At 43.4% G+C, this 27,355-nt stretch overlaps 1 protein-coding gene across 1 annotated transcript; it reads left to right on the forward strand.

The window, feature by feature from the left end:
* Nucleotides 1-1,825: 1,825 nt before the first annotated feature.
* adora1b (adenosine A1 receptor b) lies at nt 1,826-27,155 on the forward strand. The gene is made up of 5 exons (XM_031794751.1): nt 1,826-3,056; nt 17,289-17,399; nt 17,620-17,722; nt 18,029-18,106; nt 25,646-27,155. Exons 1-5 carry the CDS (start codon nt 2,716-2,718, stop codon nt 26,135-26,137), a joined length of 1,125 nt encoding a protein of 374 aa, XP_031650611.1. The 5' UTR covers nt 1,826-2,715; the 3' UTR covers nt 26,138-27,155.
* The last annotated feature ends 200 nt before the right edge of the window (nt 27,156-27,355 follow it).

Consider the following 27,355-nt stretch of genomic DNA (forward strand, 5'->3'; position numbering starts at 1 on the left):
ACAGACATTGGTAGACAAATTCACCTTTAGAGCAGGACAATAACCTAAAACACAAGGCCAAATATACACTGGAGTTGCTTACCAAGATGACATTGAATGTTCCTGAGTGGCCTGGGTACAGTTTTGAATTAAATCAGCTTGAAAATCTATGGCATGACTTAAAAATAGCAGTCTAGCAAATGATCAACAACTAAACTCTTAGAGACTTACCCAGAAAGACTCACAGCTGTAATCGCTGCCAAAGTTGATTCTTGATTTAATACTTGTCTAATTAAGATATAATAGTGTTTAATTTTTCATATTCATTTCATTTCATATAACTGTTTTACAACTTTTTCTTCCACTTTGACATGAGAGTATTTTATTTAGATCGTTGACAACAAAAAAACATTTTTAATCCATTTTATTCCCACTTTTTAAATCAACAAAATGTGTAAAAAGTCAAAGGGGGTGTGAATACTTTCTGAAGGTCGCTGTAGCTCAGTTAATCTCTCTATGGTGATCTCAGCCCTCACGTTGCTGAGTGTCTCACAGATGGCTGCTCAGAAACAGTCAAACTGGACGAAATAAGATCTTGGCTGCATCCTAAATAGCACCCTATTCTCTATATAGTGTGCTGGCTCTGGAACCCTATCGGCCGTTGTCAAAAGTGGAGCAACATAAAGGGAATATGATGCAATTTGGGATCCAACGCATGCAAAAAATACCTTGATTATTCTACACTGTGACTGGAAACACTTATTTTTGTCTATAATATTAAACAACCAGTTTTGCAATCAGTATTGATTTCTGATTATCTTCCTTAAACAAGGCCTGGGGGAATAATAATGAGCAGATGGAATTTAATTTTGATCAATTATACAAAATAAATGATTGTTTCCAATGTGCTAACATGAACATAATCCATTTAACTTCATTTGTAATGATCATTCATGACCTTGAAAATCAATATGCTTATAGTTATCTAGTCTATTCTGGAAATTACATTATGATTGGTCCATTGGATGACTGTAGTCACGAAAACAATGGTAGGCCTACTGCTAGTCTTAACACTGTTTTACAGACTTGTAACAGTGTAATACATGCATTACAGTAGTCTAGGCTACCATACAAAATCCTCTTCCACTTTTCCTTGTGTTTTATTTATTGTTTCCTACCGACCTATCCCATCAGAGTGATGTGATTCGACCCACTCACTCCCTATCATAACATCTCACTCCCTATCATAACGTCTCACTCCCTATCATAACGTCTCACTCCCTATCGTAACGTCTCACTCCCTATCGTAACGTCTCAGTCCCTATCATAACGTCTCACTCCCTATCATAACGTCTCACTCCCTATCATAACGTCCCTATCATAACGTCTCACTCCCTATCATAACGTCTCACTCCCTATCATAACGTCTCACTCCCTATCATAACGTCTCACTCCCTATCATAACGTCCCTATCATAACGTCTCACTCCCTATCATAACGTCTCACTCCCTATCATAACGTCTCACTCCCTATCATAACGTCCCTATCATAACGTCTCACTCCCTATCATAACGTCTCACTCCCTATCATAACGTCTCACTCCCTATCATAACGTCTCACTCCCTATCATAACATCTCACTCCCTATCATAACGTGGCTGTGAGACACCCTGTTGATTGTTTGAGAAACGTTTTACACAATCGAATTGACACCGGAGCCGTTAGGGCGTAGAAGGGAGAATAAATACATTCCAAATAAGTAGTCTAGGATATCCTAGGAATAACCCTACTAGACCAATCAAAGAGAAAGTTTCATCACAATTCGCCCTATAGGCACAAAGAGAGAGACGTCTCCGGGACGGTCCTGGCAGCACCACAACAGTTATCTCCCTATTTTCTCTCTCATTTGGAAGAAACAATGCACCTGCAATGGCAATTCACAGAGTTGGAATTATGACGAAATGGGCTTCAAAAATTCAACACTTTGGGATGTGATGAATATAATGGACAAGGAAAATCAGAGCGCGTGTGACCAAAACATATCAGAGCTAGAGCCAAGCGCTGAGAGCTATATTAGGTCACCGCATTGCTGCTTTGACTCTCAAAGCAACGGGAACGGGAAATAGCACGGAGCACGAGCACGGGCGCCCGGTTGCATTTGATTTAAGCCGCCGCATACCACAGCAGGGAGACCGTCCTGTTTCGTTCACTAAATTACTATCCATGGAAGATGTATTTTTATTTTTTAACTACGACCTGCTTTTCAACTGATAACCGAGAAACCGTAGATAAAATAAGATGTTAAAGTGATTACCAAGGGTAAATAATAAACAATACCGGGCAAGCAAGGTCCATTCCCCGAGCGCAGGTGGATCCAACGAAGTGGTGGAACAGGGTATTGAACGAGGACAGGAACTGCAGCGTACCACGATAACCTCGGGACTTCTAGCCTACTACTACTATATTCAAATAATAGGTCTAACTATTCATTCCTATATCTGCTTTTTGGGGGTCCAATATGATGCTAAATTGTTCCACAACCTGGATGTGTATCAGAACATCATTATGATGGAAATAGAATAACCCAAGTGATGTTGCCACTGTAGAACGCATAACGCACTTGGACTAATAGGTGTGTAACTCTAATCAAATTATTGCTTTGTACGCTTCCCAAGCCTGCTTTAATTGAAATAATACCTAGTTCTCTCTTATGTGGACCTATAATAGTGTTTAAAGGATGCCTGAAGCACTCGCCCCAGCCCAGGCGCTCTACATCGGCATGGAGGTGGTGATTGCCGTCTTTTCCGTCCTGGGTAATGTGATGGTGGTCTGGGCGGTGAAAATTAACAAATCGTTGAGAGACACAACATTCTGTTTCATCGTTTCTCTGGCCCTGGCGGATATCGCAGTGGGAGCCCTCGTCATCCCCTTGGCGATAACTATCAGCATCGGACTTCAAACTCACTTCTACAGCTGCCTAATGGTCGCGTGCACGGTGCTGGTACTGACGCAAAGTTCCATCCTGGCCCTCCTGGCCATTGCGATTGACCGCTATCTCAGGGTCAAGATTCCAACCAGGTAAACAAAAACAACTCATCATGTCTTATACCTACACTGACCAGTTATACTCTAATTGAACAGGTGGATAAAATGCACTACTGAGGATGGGGGGAAGGTGGTGTGGCTGGGAGGAGGTGATGAAGAGGGTGTAATGATGATGCTGATGAGGAGGAGAACAAGAAGGTGTGGTGTGGGAGGAGGAGGTGATGAAGAGGGTGTAATGATGATGATGAGGAGGAGGAGGAGAACAAGAAGGTGTGGTGTGGGAGGAGGAGGTGATGAAGAGGGTGTAATGATGATGAGGAGGAGGAGGAGAACAAGAAGGTGGGGTGTGGGAGGAGGAGGTGATGAGGGTGTAATGATGATGAGGAGGAGGAGGATAACAAGAAGGTGTGGTGTGGGAGGAGGAGGTGATGAAGAGGGTGTAATTATGATGATGAGGAGGTGGAGAAGAAGAAGGTGTGGAGATGAGGAGGTGATGAAGAGGGTGTAATGATGATGATGAGGAGGAGGAGAACAAGAAGGTGTGGAGAGGAGGAGGAGGTGATGAAGAGGGTGTAATTATGATGAGGAGGAGGAGGAGGAGAAGAAGGTGTGGAGAGGAGGAGGAGGTGATGAAGAAGGTGTAACGATGATGAGGAAGATCTGATTACCAGGTGGTTGTCACGGTGGTCATCATAACACCTTTTGGATCCATGTCACTAGGATGCCCACATCCTCACTGCCAGGCCCCATGGAGAGGGAAGGTGTCTGACATTCTGGTATTAACATGACAGCACACACACGCACACACACACACACACACACACACACACACACACACACACACACACACACACACACACACACACACACACACACACACACACACACAGCTTACCATAGCAGAGCGATAAAAGCATCTCTAATTAGCTGTTATGTCCTCAGGAATGCAGTGAAGGTAGGATGAGAGACTAACAAGGCATCACTGTGAGGAGGAGTAGAGAAAATCACATCTCTGTTCTTCTCTGCTGACAATGTGAGGAGGAGTGGAGAAAATCACATCTCTGTTCTTCTCCACTGTCAATGTGAGGAGGAGTGGAGAAAATCACATCTCTGTTCTTCTCTGCTGCCAATGGGAGAAGGAGTGGAGAAAATCACATCTCTGTTCTTTGCTGTCAATGTGAGGAGGAGTGGAGAAAATCACATCTCTGTTCTTCTCCGCTGTCAATGTGAGGAGGAGTGGAGAAAATCACATCTCTGTTCTTCTCTGCTGCCAATGGGAGAAGGAGTGGAGAAAATCACATCTCTGTTCTTTGCTGTCAATGTGAGGAGGAGTGGAGAAAATCACATCTCTGTTCTTTGCTGTCAATGTGAGGAGGAGTGGAGAAAATCACATCTCTGTTCGTCTCTGCTGACAATGTGAGGAGTGGAGAAAATCACATCTCTGTTCTTCTCTGCTGCCAATGTGAGGAGGAGTGGAGAAAATCACATCTCTGTTCTTCTCTGCTGCCAATGTGCTGCTTTTTGCTGTTCAGCTTACAGTACTTGACCATTTTCTAGGGAACTTATTCAGAGATATTAGAGGAGAATACAACAGAGGATACCATTGAGGTCAAAACACGTCAGCCTACTTAAATATTCAAAGAGCACCTATACATTAAAAAATTAATTTGTTGTTTCATTTTTTGGGGGAGATGCCATCACCCTTTCTTTTTTTGAAAGATGAGGATATATTGGTTTATTCTTTCAGTGGAATTGAGTGAGTCTGTGACAGTGACAGAGATTACATTTTTAGTAATGCATATTGAATGGAACAGCCTCTGGTGCTGTGTTGCATGTTCTAGTGCTGCCAAACTAGAGCTGCCATGTCCAGGGTGAAACAAAAGGCTCGGGGCTGTGCTGCTGAGAAGAAGCAGAGGGAGACTGAGGAGGAGAGAATGTGGGAGAAGAGAAGCCGAGTAGCAGAAGGGCGTTTTTCCATTCTCCATTTGTTGGAGAATATTCTTAGACAGTGATCGACTTGCTTTTAATCCTTTTTTAACGAAGTCCCTTTGACTTGGGAGAGAGATTGTGAATGGTTCATTTGTCAAAAGAGAGAGAGAGAGATATAGAGAGGTTGTTGGGAATTTGTCATGCACTTGTCTTTTCCTGGCAGGGGTATAGCCGAATGTCATTATTGACTCTTTCATTTCCTTGTCTATTATTAAACCTTCTCAAGTTCTCAGTCAGCTCATACTCATACCTGTCATCACCTCCTTCACAACACTTTTACTACTTCTACAGAAAACAACACTTCAAATCAGGCAGTGTACTATAAGGTATAATTGAACTTTTTCCAATTATAAATCAATGAATGATTCCTTGATTATACAGTCGTTATTCTGTATGAGGACACCAATATTGGATTACAATTGAATTCTGGATTTTACGGGGATTTTTCTGCTGTTATAATCCATGGACATGCAGCCGAAGATGTTTTTGGGGACACCTTAGTCCTCTACAATGTCGGGATGTATGGGAGAGAGTCTCAGTCTTAAATAATTGTCCACACACAGTCTGTGCCTGTATTTAGTTTTCATGCTAGTGAGGGACGAGAATCCACTCTCACATAGGTACATGGTTGCAAAGGGCATCAGTGTTTTAACAGCGTGATGTGCCAAGGCAGGACACTCTGAGCGCAGCCCTATCCAGAAATCTGGCAGTGGCATCTGATTAAATTACATTTTCACAGAACCGCTTGTTGCAATTTCGATGAAAGGGATAACGAATCCAGTTGTTTGTGTCATCCGTTTCGGGAAAGTTCCTGCGTATTTGCGCACCCAACTCACTCAGGCGCTTCGCTATATCACATTTGACATTGTCCGTAAGCTTTTCAACGTGACGGTGCCAAGTTGAAAACATGCAGCGGTTGTGAGATATGAACATGAGACTCACATGCTTTTGAAAATATAGATTGCTATTATTTTCTATGGGTATCATGATGAAGATAAGACCCTACGCCTGCTCCCTAACAAAGAGGGTAGGAAAGAGATTGAAGGTGGATAAAAAGAATCATGGCCTCTGTTTGAAAACATCCCTTTTCAGGGGTTCCATACGTTCCTGTGACGCCAGTTCCGTGGGAAAAATATTTGTTGTATTTTATTTTGTAATTAGTCCATTATATTCTTACTATAATATTTATGTGTGTTGACTGTGATCGGGTAGTTGTGTCTTGTCTGTTTAATGAACAAAATAACCAACTATTGCTTTAATTTGGATGGCACAGCCAGGCTGCATTTAATTAAGAATGGATTTCTTTTTAATGGTGTATCTCCTTAATGGATTATTTAAATAGACGCCCACCCACATCTACACACCACGACTACCACTCATCTCCGGCATGCTGGCATCCATACCATAAATCCTATTTTAACGCATTATAAGGTATTGGACCCTGCGATGTTCACAAAGCACTTGGTACACCAAAATGTCAGTCGGAACCCGTCAAGAACCGCTCAAAGTCCCCTAAATAGGGATAGGATTGAATTAAACAGCAAAACATTCTCTCAGCTCCATGGATACGTTTGTAGAATTGCAAGAAATTAGCAAAAAATTAAAAATAAATAAATAAATAAAATAAATAATAATAATAAATAAAATGTGTCTACGCTGCCAAGATGGGGGTCCCATATGACCCTTTTTGATGCAGAAAAAACCCTGGATTACATCATATGATCGTCATCATCGTTGTCCTACATGAAAGACAGTATTACCCAATCCGACAACAGGTGGGTCTAATCTTGAATGCTGATTGGTTAAAACCACGTTCCAGCCGGTATCTATTCCACAAATTACCGGCAAAGGATGTTACATTGAAATGCCAATTTACTCTGTTCCATCAGACTGTGCAATCTACTGTCTCATCAGCCCAGCCAGGCAATTTAGAAACTTGATCTCCACTGTAAAAAGCATCCAGACATTTTCTCCCATTTTTTTTGTTAGACTAGCATTTGGTTTTGAACAACAGAGATTTTGTATTGACCTTGCTGTCTGTCTTGCCTACATTGGCAATACTGTTTCAATATTGAAATTCGATCTCCAGCTGTCTGATAGTAATGGACGAGACAGACAGCCTGGCAGCTTTTCTCAGCCAGTTTGCTGTCATTCCAGATTCAGTTTGAAGTGATTGTGTTAGCTGTGTTGTTGGCTAGCTCCTCTGAACAACAGTGTCCTGACGAGAGAGCACATTTTCTATGCCAGGAGAACCTGTGCCTCATTAGCTCAATGTTATGGATGTACCCCCCCCCCCCCCCCCCCCCCCCCCCAAAATCACTACAAAACAGATTAAACAAACACAAATGCAGCTACTTTGTTGTTATTCTGGCTGCACTGTTTGACGTGACGGTGTTAGCAGAGTTGGCTAGCTAGCAAGCAAGGGATAAGAACATTGCCAGACATCATGGTAACGGAACATTGAGAACCAACGACTGGATCACGTCCATAGATTTAGGAAAAAAAGCCTTAACGACTGGGTCGGGTCTCTGGCAAGCGAACCAATAGAACGAACGACCAGCCGGTTTGGGTAGCAACCCTAGATTTGTGTCGGTGACGATATCTCGTGGAAGGATGAAATAGTATGAATAAATTCATCAACAAAACGTGTTTAATGAAAATATGTCAATCGTTATTTGAATATGTTGGTAATCCGTTGTATAAAAGTGATAATGTCCTCGAAGACGATATGTCGGCAAGGTTTGACTTCGTCTCGGGCCTAACAACACGCATGCCAATACATCCTCCAAACACTGGCTTCTCTGGCATTATCACTTAAATAATGCATCAATCTCAACCACACCTGTAAAATCTACCCAGGCCTATAGAGCTCAAAAGAGAGTAGTTGAAATGCCACTCCAACCACCTCTCACTATCTACATTATACTGTACCCACATGGACATAGTTATGCAAGAGGAAACAATACCCAGTGTGGATCATTTTGATAAGAAACAATCTGTATTGTTATTAAACCATCATGTTGTTATGGGAACCATGTGCGTTATCTACACTAGACCGTGTGTGTGTGTGTGTGTCTTAATCACACACTAGACACTCCCTGGTTGCTGTTTGAGCTGCTATCAGTTTGTATCCATTAGTAGGTTTTCTTAGGAACAATACCTACTAGTGTTCAGTTCAAGTTCTTATCACTACACTTTTTTTCATATCAAATCAATCGGCCAATTCATTTATTTTATTTATTTAACCTTTATTTAACTCGGCAAGTCAGTTAAGAACAAATTCTTATTTACAATGACGGCCTACCAAAAGGCAAAAGACCGCCTGCGGGGACGGGGGCCTGGGATTAAAAAATAAATAAATAGCATGTAAATATAGGACAAAACACACATCATGACAAGAGAGACAACACAACACTACACAAAGAGAGACCTAAGACAACAACATACAAAACATGTCAAATCTGATGGCCGAATGATGGCCGAATGGTAAAGAACATCTAGCCGCTCGAGAGCACCCTTACCTGCTGATCTATAAATTACGTCTCCGTAATCTAGCATGGGTAGGATGGTCATCTGAATCAGAGTTAGTTTGGCAGCTGGGGTGAAAGAGGAGTGATTACGATAGAGGAAACCAAGTCTAGATTTAACTTTAGCCTGCATCTTTGATATGTGCTGAGAGAAGGACAGTGTACCGTCTAGCCATACTCCCAAGTACTTGTATGAGGTGACTACCTCAAGCTATAAACCCTCAGAGGTAGTAATCACACCTGTGGGGAGAGGGACAATTCTTACCAAACCACATTACCTTTGTTTTGGAGGTGTTCAGAACAAGGTTAAGGGTAGAGAAAGCTTGTTGGGCACTAAAAAACCTTTGTTGTAGAGCATTTAACACAAAATCCGGGGAGGGGCCAGCTGAGTATAAGACTGTATCATTTGCATATACTGTAAATGGATGAGAGAGCTTCCCACTGCCTGAGCTATGTTGTTGATGTAAATTGAGAAGAGCGTGGGGCCTAGTATCGAGCCTTGGGGTACTCCCTTGGTGACAGGCAGTGGCTGAGACAGCAGATTTTTTGACTTTATGCACTGCACTCTTTGAGAGGTAGTTAGCAAACCAGGCCAAAGACCTCTCAGAGACACCAATACTTCTTAGCCTGCCTACAAGAATGGAATGGTCTACCGTATCAAAAGCTTTGGCCAAGTCAATAAAAATAGCAGCACAACTTTGCTTAGAATTGAGGGCAATGGCGACCTCATTGTGGACCTTTAAGTTTGCAGCCCAACAGGGTGAAGCCCAACAGCATTCTGTTTAAAGCTAGAGCAGCATACATTATTTTCAGACATTTATATCTGAACTGATTTGTCCACCATACTCTGTACGTTACACGTTCGTCTTTTAGAAGAAAACAATAGAAGAGGTACAACAAGGCTAACAGCCAATCAACATAGCCTGCAGCCATAGACATGGTAATGTGAGTCCCTGTCTGACTATCTTCATTTTTATCATTGCCCAGGCCATTAGCTCACCCCAATACACTGACACACAATATCTCTCTCTCTCTCTCTCTCTCTCTCTCTCTCTCTGTCTCTTTCTCGGTCTCTGTCTCTCTCTGTCTGTCTCTCTCTCTCTCTCTCTCTCTCTCTCTCTCTCTCTGTCTGTCTCTTAATCTCTCTCTCTCTCTCTCTTAATCTCTCTCTCTCTGTCTCGCTTTCTCTGTCTCTGTCTCTCTCTGTCTGTCTCTCTCTCTCTCTTTCTTTCTCTCTTTCTTTCTTTCTCTCTCTTTCTCTGTCTCCTCTCTCTCTGTCTCTCAATTCAATTCAATTCAATTCAAGGTTCTTTATTGTTATGGGAAACGTGTTAACATTGCCAAAGCAAGTGAGGTAGATAATATATAAGTGAATTAACCAATAAAAATTAACAGTAAACATTACACATACAGAAGTTTCAAAATAATAAACAGATGACAAATGTCATATTATACATATATATATATATATATATATATATATATATATATATATATATACAGTGTTGTAACGATGTACAAATGGTTAAAGAACACAAGGGAAAATAAATAAGCATAAATATGGGTTGTATTTACAATAGTGTTTGTTCTTCACTGGTTGCCCTTTTCTTGTGGCAACAGGTCACAAATCTTGCTGCTGTGATGGCACACTGTGGAATTTCAATCAGTAGATATGGGAGTTTATCAAAATTGGGTTTGTTTTCGAATTCTTTGTGGATCTGTGTAATCTGAGGGAAATATGTCTCTCTAATATGGTCATACATTGGGCAGGAGGTTAGGAAGTGCAGCTCAGTTTCCACCTCATTTTGTGGGCAGTGAGCACATAGCCTGTCTTCTCTTGAGAGCCATGTCTGCCTACGGCGGCCTTTCTCAATAGCAAGGTTATGCTCACTGAGTCTGTACATAGTCAAAGCTTTCCTTAAGTTTAGGTCAGTCACAGTGGTCAGGTATTCTGCCACTGTGTACTCTCTGTTTAGGGCCAAATAGCATTCTAGTTTGCTCAGTTTTTTTGTTAATTCTTTCCAATGTGTCAAGTAATTATCTTTTTGTTTTCTCATGATTTGGTTGGGTCTAATTGTGTTGCTGTCCTGGGGCTCTGTGGGGTGTGTTTGTGTTTGTGAACAGAGCCCCAGGACCAGCTTGCTTAGGGGACTCTTCTCCAGGTTCATCTCTCTGTAGGTGATGGCTTTGTTATGGAAGGTTTGGGAATCGCTTCCTTTTAGGTGGTTGTAGAATTTAACAGCTCTTTTCTGGATTTTGATCATTAGCGGGTATCAGCCTAATTCGGCTCTGCATGCATTATTTGGTGTTCTACATTGTACACGGAGGATATTTTTGCAGAATTCTGCATGCAGAGTCTCTCTCTCTGTCTCTATCTCCCTCTTTCTCCCTCTCTCTCTCACTCTCTCACTCACACACCACCTCAGCATCCACAGCGTGTGTGAGTGTGTGTGTGTGTGTGTGAAGCTACACTGCCAGTTCTGCAGTCTTAATGAGACTGACAGAAGTCAATGTGATACCAATGAGCCTACTTTTTCTTAGCAGTCAGACATGGAAGCCAGCAACCGGGAAAAAGCCAACAGAAAAATCCTGTCGGGAAGTGAGCTAGCAACTGGAGGGTTGCTGGTATCAAATCCTAGATGCTATTGCCTGCTGTTGTGCCCTTGAGCAATGCACTTAACTCCCCACACCAACAGCCCCCCCAGTAGCTGTGGGGCAGCACCTTGCAACTCTCCACGGAGGATGCGAGGGGGTTGAAACCAAAATTATTTTCGAATTGCTTAGTTCTGAACAGAACCATCATTATTATTTTTTCTGTTTCCCGACCTGCAAAATAAAGTCCTGAACCGGTTCGAAACAAAGAAAAGTACCGGTTTGTATCTTTCCTTTCTGCTTCTTTTTAAACATATGAAATTGTTTTTTACATTCTATTTAGCTCAACATGAATAAATCATTTCACCATTTCATGCAGTGCGGAGCAGTTTGCTATAGAGTGGGCAATCTATAGCTCAGTGAGTTGTTTACATGCATGATGGAAGGTTGGTGCGAGATGCAACTGGAACTTTGCAGGTGGGGAGAGAGAGCAAGAGAGGGTGGAGGAGGAGGCTTGGCTTTAAGCGCTTGGTATTTTGCAGGTGGGGAGAGAGAGCAAGAGAGGGTGGAGGAGGCTTGGCTTTAAGCGCTTGGTATTTTGCAGGTGGGGAGAGAGAGCAAGAGAGGGTGGAGGAGGAGGCTTGGCTTTAAGCGCTTGGTATTTTGCAGGTGGGGAGAGAGAGCAAGAGAGGGTGGAGGAGGAGGCTTGGCTTTAAGCGCTTGGTATTTTGCAGGTGGGGAGAGAGGGGCGAGAGAGGGTGGAGGAGGCTTGGCTTTAAGCGCTTGGTATTTTGCAGGTGGGGAGAGAGAGCAAGAGAGGGTGGAGGAGGAGGCTTGGCTTTAAGCGCTTGGTATTTTGCGATGGCGTGTATTATCTGAATTAGACCCACTGAATTATACCTATGGAGGAGTGGCTTCTATGGAGGAACTTAGAATGTCTTTAAACTTCAGAGTTGGCATAACGTTGGACCAGAGAAGCTAGCTAGCTAACAAGTTTGCTTGTGCAGAGCAGTACCAGAATTAAAAACACGTCTTACCTTTTTGTAGTTAATAAATCAAATGTGAAATGTGATAACTATAGTATCCCGAACTAGCATTGAAAAAGTGAATCTATTCTTCTCAAATAAAAAATCTTTCTCCCTATCTTCTGAGTCACGCTTGTAACGTCAGTAGGTTACAGCTACGCTTCGGAGGGGGCGTGGCAGATTGCCTACACACATACATTTGAAGACGGAAGTTTACATACACTTAGGTTGGAGCCATTAAAACTAGTTTTTCAACCACTCCACAAGTATCTTGTTAAAAAACTATAGTTTTGGCAAGACGGTGAGGACATCTACTTTGTGCATGACACAAGTAATTTTTCCAACAATGGTTTACAGACAGATTATTTCACTTTACCACAATTCCAGTGGGTCAGAAGTTTACATACACTAAGTTGACTGTGCCTTTAAACAGCTTGGAAAATTCCTGAAAATTAATTAATGGCTTTAGAAGATTCTGATAGGCTAATTGACCTAATTGGAGGGGTACCTGTGGATGTATTTCAAGGCCCACCTTCAAACTCAGTGCCTCATTGCTTGACATCATGGGAAAATCAAAGGAAATCAGCCAAGACCTCAGAAAAATAATTTTAGACCGTCACAAGTCTGGTTCATCCTTGGGAGCAATTTCCAAACGCCTGAAGGTACCACGTTCTGTACAAACAGTAGTACACAAGTATAAACACCATGGGACCACGCAGCCGTCATACCACTCAGGAAGGAGGCGCATTCTGTCTCCTAGAGATGAACGTACTGTGGTGTGTACTGTGGTGCGAAAAGTGCAAATCAATCCCAGAACAACAGCAAAGGACCTTGTGAAGATGCTGGAAGAAACAGGTACAAAAGTATCTATATCCACAGTAAAACAAGTCCTATATCGACATAACCTGAAAGGCCGCTCAGCAAGGAAGAAGCCACTGCTCCAAAACCGCCATAAAAAGCCAGACTAAGGTTTGCAACTGCACATGGGGACAAAGATCGTACTTTTTGGAGAAATGTCCTCTGGTCTGATGAAACAAAAAATAGAACTGTTTGGCCATAATGACCATCATTATGTTTGGAGGAAAAAGGTGGCGGAGGCTTGCAAGCCGAAGAACACCATCCCAACCATGAAGCACGGGGGTGTCAGGGTCATGTTGTGGGGGTGCTTTGCTGCAGGAGGGACTGGTGTACTTCACAAAATAGATGGCATCACGAGGAGGAAAATTCTGTGAATATATTGAAGCAACAGGAAGTTAAAGCATGGTGGCAAATGGGTCTTCCAAATGAACAATGACCCCAAGCATACTTCCAAAGTTGTGGCAAAATGGCTTAAGGACAACAAAGTCAAGGTATTGGAGTGGCCATCACAAAGCCCTGACCTCAATCCCATAGAAAATTTGTGGGCAGAACTGAAAAAGCGTGTGCGAGCAAGGAGGCCTACAAACCTGACTCAGTTACACCAGCTCTGTCAGGAGGAATGGGCCAAAATTCACCCAACTTATTGTGGGAAGCTTGTGGAAGGCTACCCTGAAACATTTGACCCAAGTTAAACAATTTAAAAGCAATGCTACCAAATACTAATTGAGTGTATGTAAACTTCTGACTCACTGGGAATGTGATAAAATAAATAAAAGCTGAAATAAATCAATCTCTCTCTAATATTATTCTGACATTTCACATTCTTAAAATAAATTGGTGATCCTAACTGACCTAAAATAGGGAATTTGTATTAGGATTAAATGTCAGGAATTGTGAAAAACTGAGTTGGCTAAGGTGTATGCTAAGGTGTATATAAACTTCTGACTTCAACTGTACTTACTGGCAAAGATGTTCAGCTGTCAGGCATACTCTGGAAGAAGATTCTGATTGACAGAGGGAGGGCTTTGAATAGGCGCTTTGTTACATTTGTTTGTGGAACAGAATATTTTTTGCCTGGAACATAAAACAACGTTATTAAACAGTTCTGTTCCGGAACGGTATTGTTTACTTTCGTTCCCGGTTGTGATTATGTTCCTTGAAAAATGCCATTATTTTACAGTTTTCAGTTCTGTTCCCTGAACTGGTACCAACCCCTGGTATGTATGTACAGTATGTGTGTGTGTGTGTGTGTGTGTGTGTGTGTGTGTGTGTGTGTGTGTGTGTGTGTGTGTGTGTGTGTGTGTGTGTGTGTGTGTGTGTGTGTGTGTGTGTGTGTGTGTGTTATATGTTATATGTGTGTATACATGCAGCATGTCGGTGTATGTACGTATGTGTGTCTTTCAGAGGGGTTGTGTTAAAAGCGAACCTTGTGTGCAATCGACCAATAAAGGTATCTTAAGCTATTGTGTAGCCTACTGAATAAAGAATCACTGCAGTCTGTCTCTGTTCAGCGCACAGTTTGGAGGTTACATTAGTACTGTACTGCATGAGGATATTGAGAGGTAGTCAATTTTTAGAAACCATGAATCACCGTCATTGCTTCAAATGAAAATAAAAAAATTATCCTGGAATGCAGTGCTTGGAGGGAGGGAGGGAGGGAGGGAGGAGAGGGAGGGAGGGAGGGAGGGAGGGAGGAGGAGAGGGAGGGAGGGAGGGAGGGAGGGAGGGAGGGAGGGAGGGAGGGAGGGAGGGAGGGAGGGAGGGAGGGAGGGAGGAGGAGAGGGAGGGAGGGAGGTGGAGGGAGGGAGGGAGGGAGGGGGTGGAGGGAGGGAGGGAGGGAGGGAGGGAGGGAGGGAGGGAGGGAGGGAGGGAGGGAGGGAGGGAGGGAGGGAGGGGAGGGAGGGAGGGAGGTGAAATAGAAGGCATAGAATGAGGATGGCTCTTTTCTTTATGTCTAAAAGCTGTATTAAATACAGGTTCAACATGTCCACTACCATGATTTTCTTGTTTGTGGTGCAGGGAGTTACAGCCCTTGTTGTCAACATTTCAGTAATTGTTAACGCTTTTAAAAGACCAAGTGAGATTTACAGAAACATTTGTGTGATTCTTACTTTGTCTTACAGCTATAGGTGTGTGGAGAACTAACTCCTTGTGTTATGGTATAGATGACTAACTCCTTGTGTTATGGTAGAGGTGACTAACTCCTTGTGTTATGGTATAGGTGACTAACTCCTTGTGTTATGGTATAGGAGACTAACTCCTTGTGTTATAGTATAGGAGACTAACACCTTGTGTTACAGTATAGGTGACTATCTCTGTGTTACGGTATAGGTGACTAACTCTTTGTGTTACGGTATAGGAGACTAACTCCTTGTGTTATGGTAGAGGTGACTAACTCCTTGTGTTATAGTATAGGAGACTAACTCCTTGTGTTACAGTATAGGTGACTAACTCTGTATTACGGTAGAGGTGACTAACTCTTTGTGTTATGGTGTAGGTGACTAACTCCTTGTGTTATAGTATAGGAGACTAACTCCTTGTGTTACAGTATAGGTGACTAACTCTGTGTTACGGTATAGGTGACTAACTCTTTGTATTACGGTAGAGGTGACTAACTCCTTGTGTTATGGTGTAGGTGACTAACTCCTTGTGTTACGGTAGAGGTGACTAAATCCTTGTGTTACGGTATAGGTGACTATCTCCTTGTATTACGGTAAAGGTGACTAACTCCTTGTGTTATGGTATAGGTGACTAACTCCTTGTGTTACGGTGTAGGTGACTAACTCCTTGTGCTACTGTAGAGGTGACTAACTCCTTGTGTTACGGTATAGGTGACTAACTCTTTGTGTTATGGTATAGGAGACTAACTCCTTGTGTTACGGTATAGGAGACTAACTCTTTGTGTTACGGTAGAGGTGACTAACTCCTTGTGTTATGGTAGAGGTGACTAACTCCTTGTGTTACAGTATAGGAGACTAACTCTTTGTGTTACGGTAGAGGTGACTAACTCCTTGTGTTACGGTATAGGTGACTAACTCCCTGTGTTATGGTAGAGGTGACTAACTCCTTGTGTTACAGTATAGGTGACTAACTCCTTGTGTTACAGTATAGGTGACTAACTCCTTGTGTTACAGTATAGGTGACTAACTCCTTGTGTTACGATATAGGTGACTAACTCCCTGTGTTATGGTAGAGGTGACTAACTCCTTGTGTTACAGTATAGGTGACTAACTCCTTGTGTTACAGTATAGGTGACTAACTCCTTGTGTTACAGTATATGTGACTAACTCCTTGTTTTACAGTATAGGTGACTAACTCCTTGTGTTATGGTGTAGGTGACTAACTCCTTGTGTTACGGTAGAGGTGACTAACTCCTTGTGTTACGGTAGAGGTGACTAACTCCTTGTGTTACAGTATAGGTGACTATCTCCTTGTATTACGGTAGAGGTGACTAACTCCTTGTGTTATGGTGTAGGTGACTAACTCCTTGTGTTACGGTAGAGGTGACTAACTCCTTGTGTTACGGTATAGGTGACTATCTCCTTGTATTACGGTAGAGGTGACTAACTCCTTGTGTTATGGTATAGGTGACTAACTCCTTGTGTTACGGTGTAGGTGACTAACTCCTTGTGCTACTGTAGAGGAGACTAACTCCTTGTGTTACGGTAGAGGTGACTAACTCCTTGTGTTACAGTAGAGGAGACTAACTCCTTGTGTTACAGTAGAGGACACTAACTCCTTGTGTTACGGTAGAGATGACTAACTCCTTGTGTTATGGTATAGGAGACTAACTCCTTGTGTTATGGTATAGAAGACTAACTCCTTGTATTATGGTATAGGAGACTAACTCCTTGTGTTATGTTATAGGAGACGAACTCCTTGTGTTATGGTATAGGAGACTAACTCCTTGTGTTACGGTATAGGTGACTAACTCCTTGTGTTACGGTAGAGGTGACTAACTCCTTGTGTTATGGTGTAGGTGACTAACTCCTCGTGTTACGGTAGAGGAGACTAACTCCTTGTGTTACAGTATAGGTGACTAACTCCTTGTGTTACGGTATAGGAGACTAACTCCTTGTGTTACGGTATAGGTGACTAACTCCTTGTGTTGCGGTAGAGGTGACTAACTCCTTGTGTTACGGTATAGGAGACTAACTCCTTGTGTTACGGTAGAGGAGACTAACTCCTTGTGTTACAGTATAGGTGACTAACTCCTTGTATTACGGTAGAGGAGACTAACTCCCTAACCGGCTGGTTTCTCTCTATCTCTACAGCTACAAGCGTGTGGTGACAAAGCAGCGAGCGGCCGTGGCGGTGGTGGTGTGTTGGACTGTGGCCTTCATCGTGGGCTTGACCCCCATGCTGGGCTGGAACAACCTCTGGAGGTAGGTAGCTATGTATTTTAAATTAGTTTTGTGTTGTTTGTTAATTGCAGTTTGACATTGGCTGTGTCCGAAATAGCTTACTTTTGAACAGGGCCCATTAGTAATAAGAATTGTCTAATAGTTCAGCGCTTCTAATTCTGCTATTGATACTGTGTATCTATAATATACTCAATTAGAAGTACATAACCCCCCCCCCCCCCCCCCCCATCCATCCCTGCAGGCTGCAGCAGAACGGCTCTCTGAACGAGGATCTCATCATCACATGTCAGTTTGAGAACGTAATCAGCATGGACTACATGGTCTACTTCAACTTCTTCGGCTGGGTATTATAACATCTCTCTTTATGTAGTATATCAGCTGGGTATTATAACATCTCTCTGTATGTAGTATATCAGCTGGGTATTATAACATCTCTCTATATGTAGTATATCAACTGGGTATTATAACATCTCTCTTTATGTAGTATATGTTATGTTCATAAGAATGGAAGTCAGGGCGTCTGATGTTGTTTGTTGAACTTCACAGAAAGCATATATAATTTGTTGTTAAGTAGTTGTGTAGCTCAACTAGTGCATGGGGTAAAACGTGGTACTGGAGTTAACCAGGACCGGATTATGTTTCCACTACAGGTGCTGCCTCCTTTACTCCTCATGCTGGTCATTTACACAGAGATCTTCTACATGATCCACAAGCAGCTCAACAAGAAGGTGAGGTGACCAGCCCTATCTATGTAGCCTGGCTCCACATCTGTTTGTACTATCTCGCCAAACATGACAATTCTATAAAGAGTTGGCAAGAGCAGAATCAGCTAGCACCTAAACTACCATCTACAGCAGTAGGAACAGACTGGCACCTAAACTACCATCTACAGCAGTAGGAACAGACTAGCACCTACACTACCATCTACAGCAGTAGGAACAGACTAGCACCTACACTACCATCTACAGCAGTAGGAACAGACTAGCATCTAAACTACCATCTACAGCAGTAGGAACAGACTAGCACCTACACTACCATCTACAGCAGTAGGAACAGACTAGCACCTACACTACCATCTACAGCAGTAGGAACAGACTAGCACCTACACTACCATCTACAGCAGTAGGAACAGACTAGCACCTACACTACCATCTACAGCAGTAGGAACAGACTAGCACCTACACTACCATCTACAGCAGTAGGAACAGACTAGCACCTACACTACCATCTACAGCAGTAGGAACAGACTAGCACCTACACTACCATCTACAGCAGTAGGAACAGACTAGCACCTAAACTACCATCTACAGTAGTAGGAACAGACTAGCACCTAAACTACCATCTACAGTAGTAGGAACAGACTAGCACCTAAACTACCATCGACAGCAGTAGGAACAGACTAGCACCTAAACTACCATCTACAGCAGTAGAAACAGACTGGCACCTACACTACCATCTACAGCAGTAGGAACAGACTAGCACCTACACTACCATCTACAGCAGTAGGAACAGACTAGCACCTAAACTACCATCTACAGTAGTAGGAACAGACTAGCACCTAAACTACCATCTACAGCAGTAGGAACAGACTAGCACCTAAACTACCATCTACAGCAGTAGGATCAGACTAGCACCTAAACTACCGTCTACAGCAGTAGGAGAAGACTGGCACCTACACTACCATCTACAGCAGTAGGAACAGACTAGCACCTACACTACCATCTACAGCAGTAGGAACAGACTAGCACCTACACTACCATCTACATCAGTAGGAACAGACTAGCACCTAAACTACCATCTACAGCAGTAGGAACAGACTAGCACCTAAACTACCATCTACAGCAGTAGGAACAGACTAGCACCTACACTACCATCGACAGCAGTAGGAACAGACTAGCACCTAAACTACCATCTACAGCAGTAGGAACAGACTGGCACCTAAACTATCATCTACAGCAGTAGGAACAGATTAGCACCTACACTACCATCTACAGCAGTAGGATCAGACTAGCACCTACACTACCATATACAGCAGTAGGAACAGACTAGCACCTACACTACCATCTACAGCAGTAGGAACAGACTAGCACCTAAACTACCATCTACAGCAGTAGGAACAGACTAGCACCTAAACTACCATCTACAGCAGTAGGAACATACTGGCACCTACACTACCATCTACAGCAGTAGGAACAGACTAGCACCTACACTACCATCTACAGCAGTAGGAACAGACTAGCACCTAAACTACCATCTACAGCAGTAGGAACAGACTAGCACCTAAACTACCATCTACAGTAGTAGGAACAGACAAGCACCTAAACTACCATCTACAGTAGTAGGAACAGACTAGCACCTACACTACCATCTACAGCAGTAGGAACAGACTAGCACCTAAACTACCATCTACAGCAGTAGGAACAGACTAGCACCTAAACTACCATCGACAGCAGTAGGAACAGACTAGCACCTAAACTACCATCTACAGCAGTAGGAACAGACTAGCACCTACACTACCATCTACAGCAGTAGGAACAGACTAGCACCTAAACTACCATCTACAGCAGTAGGAACAGAATAGCACCTAAACTACCATCTACAGCAGTAGGAACAGACTGGCACCTAAACTACCATCTACAGCAGTAGGAACAGATTAGCACCTACACTACCATCTACAACAGTAGGAACAGATTAGCACCTACACTACCATCTACAGCAGTAGGATCAGACTAGCACCTACACTACCATCTACAGCAGTAGGAACAGACTAGCACCTACACTACCATCTACAGCAGTAGGAACAGACTAGCACCTAAACTACCATCTACAGCAGTAGGAACAGACTAGCACCTAAACTACCATCTACAGCAGTAGGAACATACTGGCACCTACACTACCATCTACAGCAGTAGGAACAGACTAGCACCTACACTACCATCTACAGCAGTAGGAACAGACTAGCACCTAAACTACCATCTACAGCAGTAGGAACAGACTAGCACCTAAACTACCATCTACAGTAGTAGGAACAGACAAGCACCTAAACTACCATCTACAGTAGTAGGAACAGACTAGCACCTAAACTACCATCTACAGCAGTAGGAACAGACTAGCACCTAAACTACCATCTACAGCAGTAGGAACAGACTAGCACCTAAACTACCATCGACAGCAGTAGGAGCAGACTAGCACCTAAACTACCATCTACAGCAGTAGGAACAGACTGGCACCTACACTACCATCTACAGCAGTAGGAACAGACTAGCACCTACACTACCATCTACAGCAGTAGGAACAGACTAGCACCTAAACTACCATCTACAGTAGTAGGAACAGACTAGCACCTAAACTACCATCTACAGCAGTAGGAACAGACTAGCACCTAAACTACCATCTACAGCAGTAGGAACAGACTAGCACCTACACTACCATCTACAGCAGTAGGAACAGATTAGCACCTACACTACCATCTACAGCAGTAGGAACAGACTAGCACCTACACTACCATCTACAGCAGTAGGAACAGACTAGCACCTAAACTACCATCTACAGCAGTAGGAACAGACTAGCACCTAAACTACCATCTACAGTAGTAGGAACAGACTAGCACCTACACTACCATCTACAGCAGTAGGAACAGACTAGCACCTACACTACCATCTACATCAGTAGGAACAGACTAGCACCTAAACTACCATCTACAGCAGTAGGAACAGACTAGCACCTAAACTACCATCTACAGCAGTAGGAACAGACTAGCACCTACACTACCATCGACAGCAGTAGGAACAGACTAGCACCTAAACTACCATCTACAGCAGTAGGAACAGACTGGCACCTAAACTATCATCTACAGCAGTAGGAACAGATTAGCACCTACACTACCATCTACAGCAGTAGGATCAGACTAGCACCTACACTACCATATACAGCAGTAGGAACAGACTAGCACCTACACTACCATCTACAGCAGTAGGAACAGACTAGCACCTAAACTACCATCTACAGCAGTAGGAACAGACTAGCACCTAAACTACCATCTACAGCAGTAGGAACATACTGGCACCTACACTACCATCTACAGCAGTAGGAACAGACTAGCACCTACACTACCATCTACAGCAGTAGGAACAGACTAGCACCTAAACTACCATCTACAGCAGTAGGAACAGACTAGCACCTAAACTACCATCTACAGTAGTAGGAACAGACAAGCACCTAAACTACCATCTACAGTAGTAGGAACAGACTAGCACCTACACTACCATCTACAGCAGTAGGAACAGACTAGCACCTAAACTACCATCTACAGCAGTAGGAACAGACTAGCACCTAAACTACCATCGACAGCAGTAGGAACAGACTAGCACCTAAACTACCATCTACAGCAGTAGGAACAGACTAGCACCTACACTACCATCTACAGCAGTAGGAACAGACTAGCACCTAAACTACCATCTACAGCAGTAGGAACAGAATAGCACCTAAACTACCATCTACAGCAGTAGGAACAGACTGGCACCTAAACTACCATCTACAGCAGTAGGAACAGATTAGCACCTACACTACCATCTACAACAGTAGGAACAGATTAGCACCTACACTACCATCTACAGCAGTAGGATCAGACTAGCACCTACACTACCATCTACAGCAGTAGGAACAGACTAGCACCTACACTACCATCTACAGCAGTAGGAACAGACTAGCACCTAAACTACCATCTACAGCAGTAGGAACAGACTAGCACCTAAACTACCATCTACAGCAGTAGGAACATACTGGCACCTACACTACCATCTACAGCAGTAGGAACAGACTAGCACCTACACTACCATCTACAGCAGTAGGAACAGACTAGCACCTAAACTACCATCTACAGCAGTAGGAACAGACTAGCACCTAAACTACCATCTACAGTAGTAGGAACAGACAAGCACCTAAACTACCATCTACAGTAGTAGGAACAGACTAGCACCTAAACTACCATCTACAGCAGTAGGAACAGACTAGCACCTAAACTACCATCTACAGCAGTAGGAACAGACTAGCACCTAAACTACCATCGACAGCAGTAGGAGCAGACTAGCACCTAAACTACCATCTACAGCAGTAGGAACAGACTGGCACCTACACTACCATCTACAGCAGTAGGAACAGACTAGCACCTACACTACCATCTACAGCAGTAGGAACAGACTAGCACCTAAACTACCATCTACAGTAGTAGGAACAGACTAGCACCTAAACTACCATCTACAGCAGTAGGAACAGACTAGCACCTAAACTACCATCTACAGCAGTAGGAACAGACTAGCACCTACACTACCATCTACAGCAGTAGGAACAGATTAGCACCTACACTACCATCTACAGCAGTAGGAACAGACTAGCACCTACACTACCATCTACAGCAGTAGGAACAGACTAGCACCTAAACTACCATCTACAGCAGTAGGAACAGACTAGCACCTAAACTACCATCTACGGTAGTAGGAACAGACAAGCACCTAAACTACCATCTACAGTAGTAGGAACAGACTAGCACCTAAACTACCATCTACAGCAGTAGGAACAGACTAGCACCTAAACTACCATCTACAGCAGTAGGAACAGACTAGCACCTAAACTACCATCGACAGCAGTAGGATCAGACTAGCACCTAAACTACCATCTACAGCAGTAGGAACAGATTAGCACCTACACTACCATCTACAGCAGTAGGATCAGACTAGCACCTACACTACCATCTACAGCAGTAGGAACAGACTAGCACCTACACTACCATCTACAGCAGTAGGAACAGACTAGCACCTAAACTACCATCTACAGCAGTAGGAACAGACTAGCACCTAAACTACCATCTACAGCAGTAGGAACATACTGGCACCTACACTACCATCTACAGCAGTAGGAACAGACTAGCACCTACACTACCATCTACAGCAGTAGGAACAGACTAGCACCTAAACTACCATCTACAGCAGTAGGAACAGACTAGCACCTAAACTACCATCTACAGTAGTAGGAACAGACAAGCACCTAAACTACCATCTACAGTAGTAGGAACAGACTAGCACCTAAACTACCATCTACAGCAGTAGGAACAGACTAGCACCTAAACTACCATCTACAGCAGTAGGAACAGACTAGCACCTAAACTACCATCGACAGCAGTAGGAACAGACTAGCACCTAAATTACCATCTACAGCAGTAGGAACAGACTGGCACCTACACTACCATCTACAGCAGTAGGAACAGACTAGCACCTACACTACCATCTACAGCAGTAGGAACAGACTAGCACCTAAACTACCATCTACAGTAGTAGGAACAGACTAGCACCTAAACTACCATCTACAGCAGTAGGAACAGACTAGCACCTAAACTACCATCTACAGCAGTAGGAACAGACTAGCACCTACACTACCATCTACAGCAGTAGGAACAGACTAGCACCTAAACTACCATCTACAGCAGTAGGAACAGACTGGCACCTAAACTACCATCTACAGCAGTAGGAACAGATTAGCACCTACACTACCATCTACAGCAGTAGGATCAGACTAGCACCTACACTACCATCTACAGCAGTAGGAACAGACTAGCACCTACACTACCATCTACAGCAGTAGGAACAGACTAGCACCTAAACTACCATCTACAGCAGTAGGAACAGACTAGCACCTAAACTACCATCTACAGCAGTAGGAACAGACTAGCACCTACACTACCATCTACAGCAGTAGGAACAGACTAGCACCTACACTACCATCTACAGCAGTAGGAACAGACTAGCACCTAAACTACCATCTACGGCAGTAGGAACAGACTAGCACCTAAACTACCATCTACAGCAGTAGGAACAGACTGGCACCTAAACTACCATCTACAGCAGTAGGAACAGACTAGCACCTACACTACCATCTACAACAGTAGGAACAGACTAGCACCTAAACTACCATCTACAGCAGTAGGAACAGACTAGCACCTAAACTAACATCTACAGCAGTAGGAACAGACTAGCACCTACACTACCATCTACAGCAGTAGGAACAGACTAGCACCTAAACTACCATCTACAGCAGTAGGAACAGACTGGCACCTAAACTACCATCTACAGCAGTAGGAACAGATTAGCACCTACACTACCATCTACAGCAGTAGGATCAGACTAGCACCTACACTACCATCTACAGCAGTAGGAACAGACTAGCACCTACACTACCATCTACAGCAGTAGGAACAGACTAGCACCTAAACTACCATCTACAGCAGTAGGAACAGACTAGCACCTAAACTACCATCTACAGCAGTAGGAACATACTGGCACCTACACTACCATCTACAGCAGTAGGAACAGACTAGCACCTACACTACCATCTACAGCAGTAGGAACAGACTAGCACCTAAACTACCATCTACGGCAGTAGGAACAGACTAGCACCTAAACTACCATCTACAGCAGTAGGAACAGACTGGCACCTAAACTACCATCTACAGCAGTAGGAACAGACTAGCACCTACACTACCATCTACAACAGTAGGAACAGACTAGCACCTAAACTACCATCTACAGCAGTAGGAACAGACTAGCACCTAAACTAACATCTACAGCAGTAGGAACAGACTAGCACCTAAACTACCATCTACAGCAGTAGGAACAGACTGGCACCTAAACTACCATCTACAGCAGTAGGAACAGATTAGCACCTACACTACCATCTACAGCAGTAGGATCATACTAGCACCTACACTACCATCTACAGCAGTAGGAACAGACTAGCACCTACACTACCATCTACAGCAGTAGGAACAGACTAGCACCTACATTACCATCTATAACAGACTGGCACCTACATTACCATCTATAACAGACTGGCACCTAAACTACCATCTACAGCAGTAGGAACAGATTAGCACCTACACTACCATCTACAGCAGTAGGAACAGACTAGCACCTACACTACCATCTACAGCAGTAGGAACAGACTAGCACCTACATTACCATCTATAACAGACTGGCACCTACATTACCATCTATAACAGACTGGCACCTACATTACCATCTATAACAGACTGGCACCTACATTACCATCTATAACAGACTGGCACCTACATTGCCATCTATAACAGACTGGCACCTACATTACGATCTACAGCACTAGGAATTATTTCCCTGAGTATCTGGGTAAAATACCTATCGTAATGATTATTAATTTATAATAACAAGAATACTAAACCAAGATAATATTTCTTCTTACAGGCTTGCACCATCAGCCACACCGACCCCAACAAGTACTACGACAAGGAACTCAAACTGGCCAAGTCCCTAGCCCTGGTTCTCTTCCTGTTCGCCATCAGCTGGCTTCCCCTCCACATCATCAACTGCATCACGTTGTTCTGTCCGACCTGCGACAAACCCCTGTTCCTGATCTACATCGCCATATTGCTCACGCACGGCAACTCAGCCGTCAACCCCATCGTCTACGCCTTCCGCATCAAGAAGTTTCGCGACGCTTTCCTGAAGATCTGGAAGCAGTACTTCTGTTGTAAGGACGTATCCGCCATCTTGAACCAGCCTAGTGAGAAGGACAGGAAGGAGAACGAGAACCAGAATGGGAACGGGAATCCTAATCCGATCGGGGACTCACCGCCAGCTCCTTCGCCATCACAAGAAGGGCAGCAGCTTCCACTAGAGCAGATGGTTAAGCACCAGCTGCCACAGAAGCCTCCGATGGAGCACAACAATATCTAACTATCCCCGGAAGAAAGGGAGTTTCTACATTGACGTGTTTCAGAAACATTTGAGTTCCTTTGAGTTTTTTGGAGATGACTAGAGGTTGTTTGACAGGAGTCAGAGGCATCCTGATAGTAGTCGTTTCCCGAATGTGAGGCAACCAATGGAGGAGGAGCGTGAGAAACATTCCAGCAGTTTACTTTTTGTACCTTGCACCTGCACCTGGATGTTTGTGTATACTACTTTGAAAGAAGTGTGACATGGTACCCTACTGAATGGAAGGATTCTGAATGGAAGGATTCTGAATGGAAGGATTCTGAATGGAAGGATTCTGATTGGAAGGATTCTGATTGGAAGGATTCTGAATGGAAGGATTCTGGAGACGTGTTAGGCGACTTGCAGCTTAAGGATCCATCTTACAGACTGTGAAATCTCATTTTAACATTCGTGTGGAGATGTATTTGAGTTTGAGGCAGAGGGGGGTACAGAAAAAAATAAACATTGAAAATGAGTATTAGGGTTTATAAGGTAAAAACACTGAGAATTAATATTAGGGTTTATACGGTAAAACACTGAGAATTAATATTAGGGTTCATTCGGTAAAAACACTGAGAATTAATATTAGGGTTTATACGGTAAAAACACTGAGAATTAATATTGGGGTTTATATGGTAAAAAAAAGTGTAATCAAAAACGTGCAATAATGTAGGTGCAAAATCGAGCACTGATGGTGAGGTATAATCAGTGTCAGATTATCAAACGTTATAACACTGAATAAACATGTGGCTTAAAAGAGTTCCAGATGTTGCAAGGTTAATGTTCCTGCTGTTTATTAAACTGTACTGATTTAAGCTAACAAAGGCTTTATATGAATGTAGTGATGTAAATTTGAATTAAATGTAGCTACGGTGGCAGCTGTGAATGAACGCTCACTTCTTGATTCAGGGTCTTAAGGCACAAGAAGCACAGTGGAGGAACGAGTGGAGGTCTCCTCTCCTCTCCTCTCCTCTCCTCTCCTCTCCTCTCCTCTCCTCTCCTCTCCTCTCCTCTCCTCTCCTCTCCTCTCCTCTCCTCTCCTCTCCTCTCCTCTCCTCTCCCCTCTACACCTCTCCTCTCCCCTCTACACCTCTCCTCTCTACACCTCTCCTCTCTACACCTCTCCTCTCCCACTCTTCTCTTCCCGCTACACCTCTCCTCTTCCCTCTACCACTCTACACATCTCCTCTCCCCTCTACC

This window comes from Oncorhynchus kisutch, linkage group LG17, assembly GCF_002021735.2.
Source record: "Oncorhynchus kisutch isolate 150728-3 linkage group LG17, Okis_V2, whole genome shotgun sequence".
NCBI classification, from domain to species: domain Eukaryota; kingdom Metazoa; phylum Chordata; class Actinopteri; order Salmoniformes; family Salmonidae; genus Oncorhynchus; species Oncorhynchus kisutch.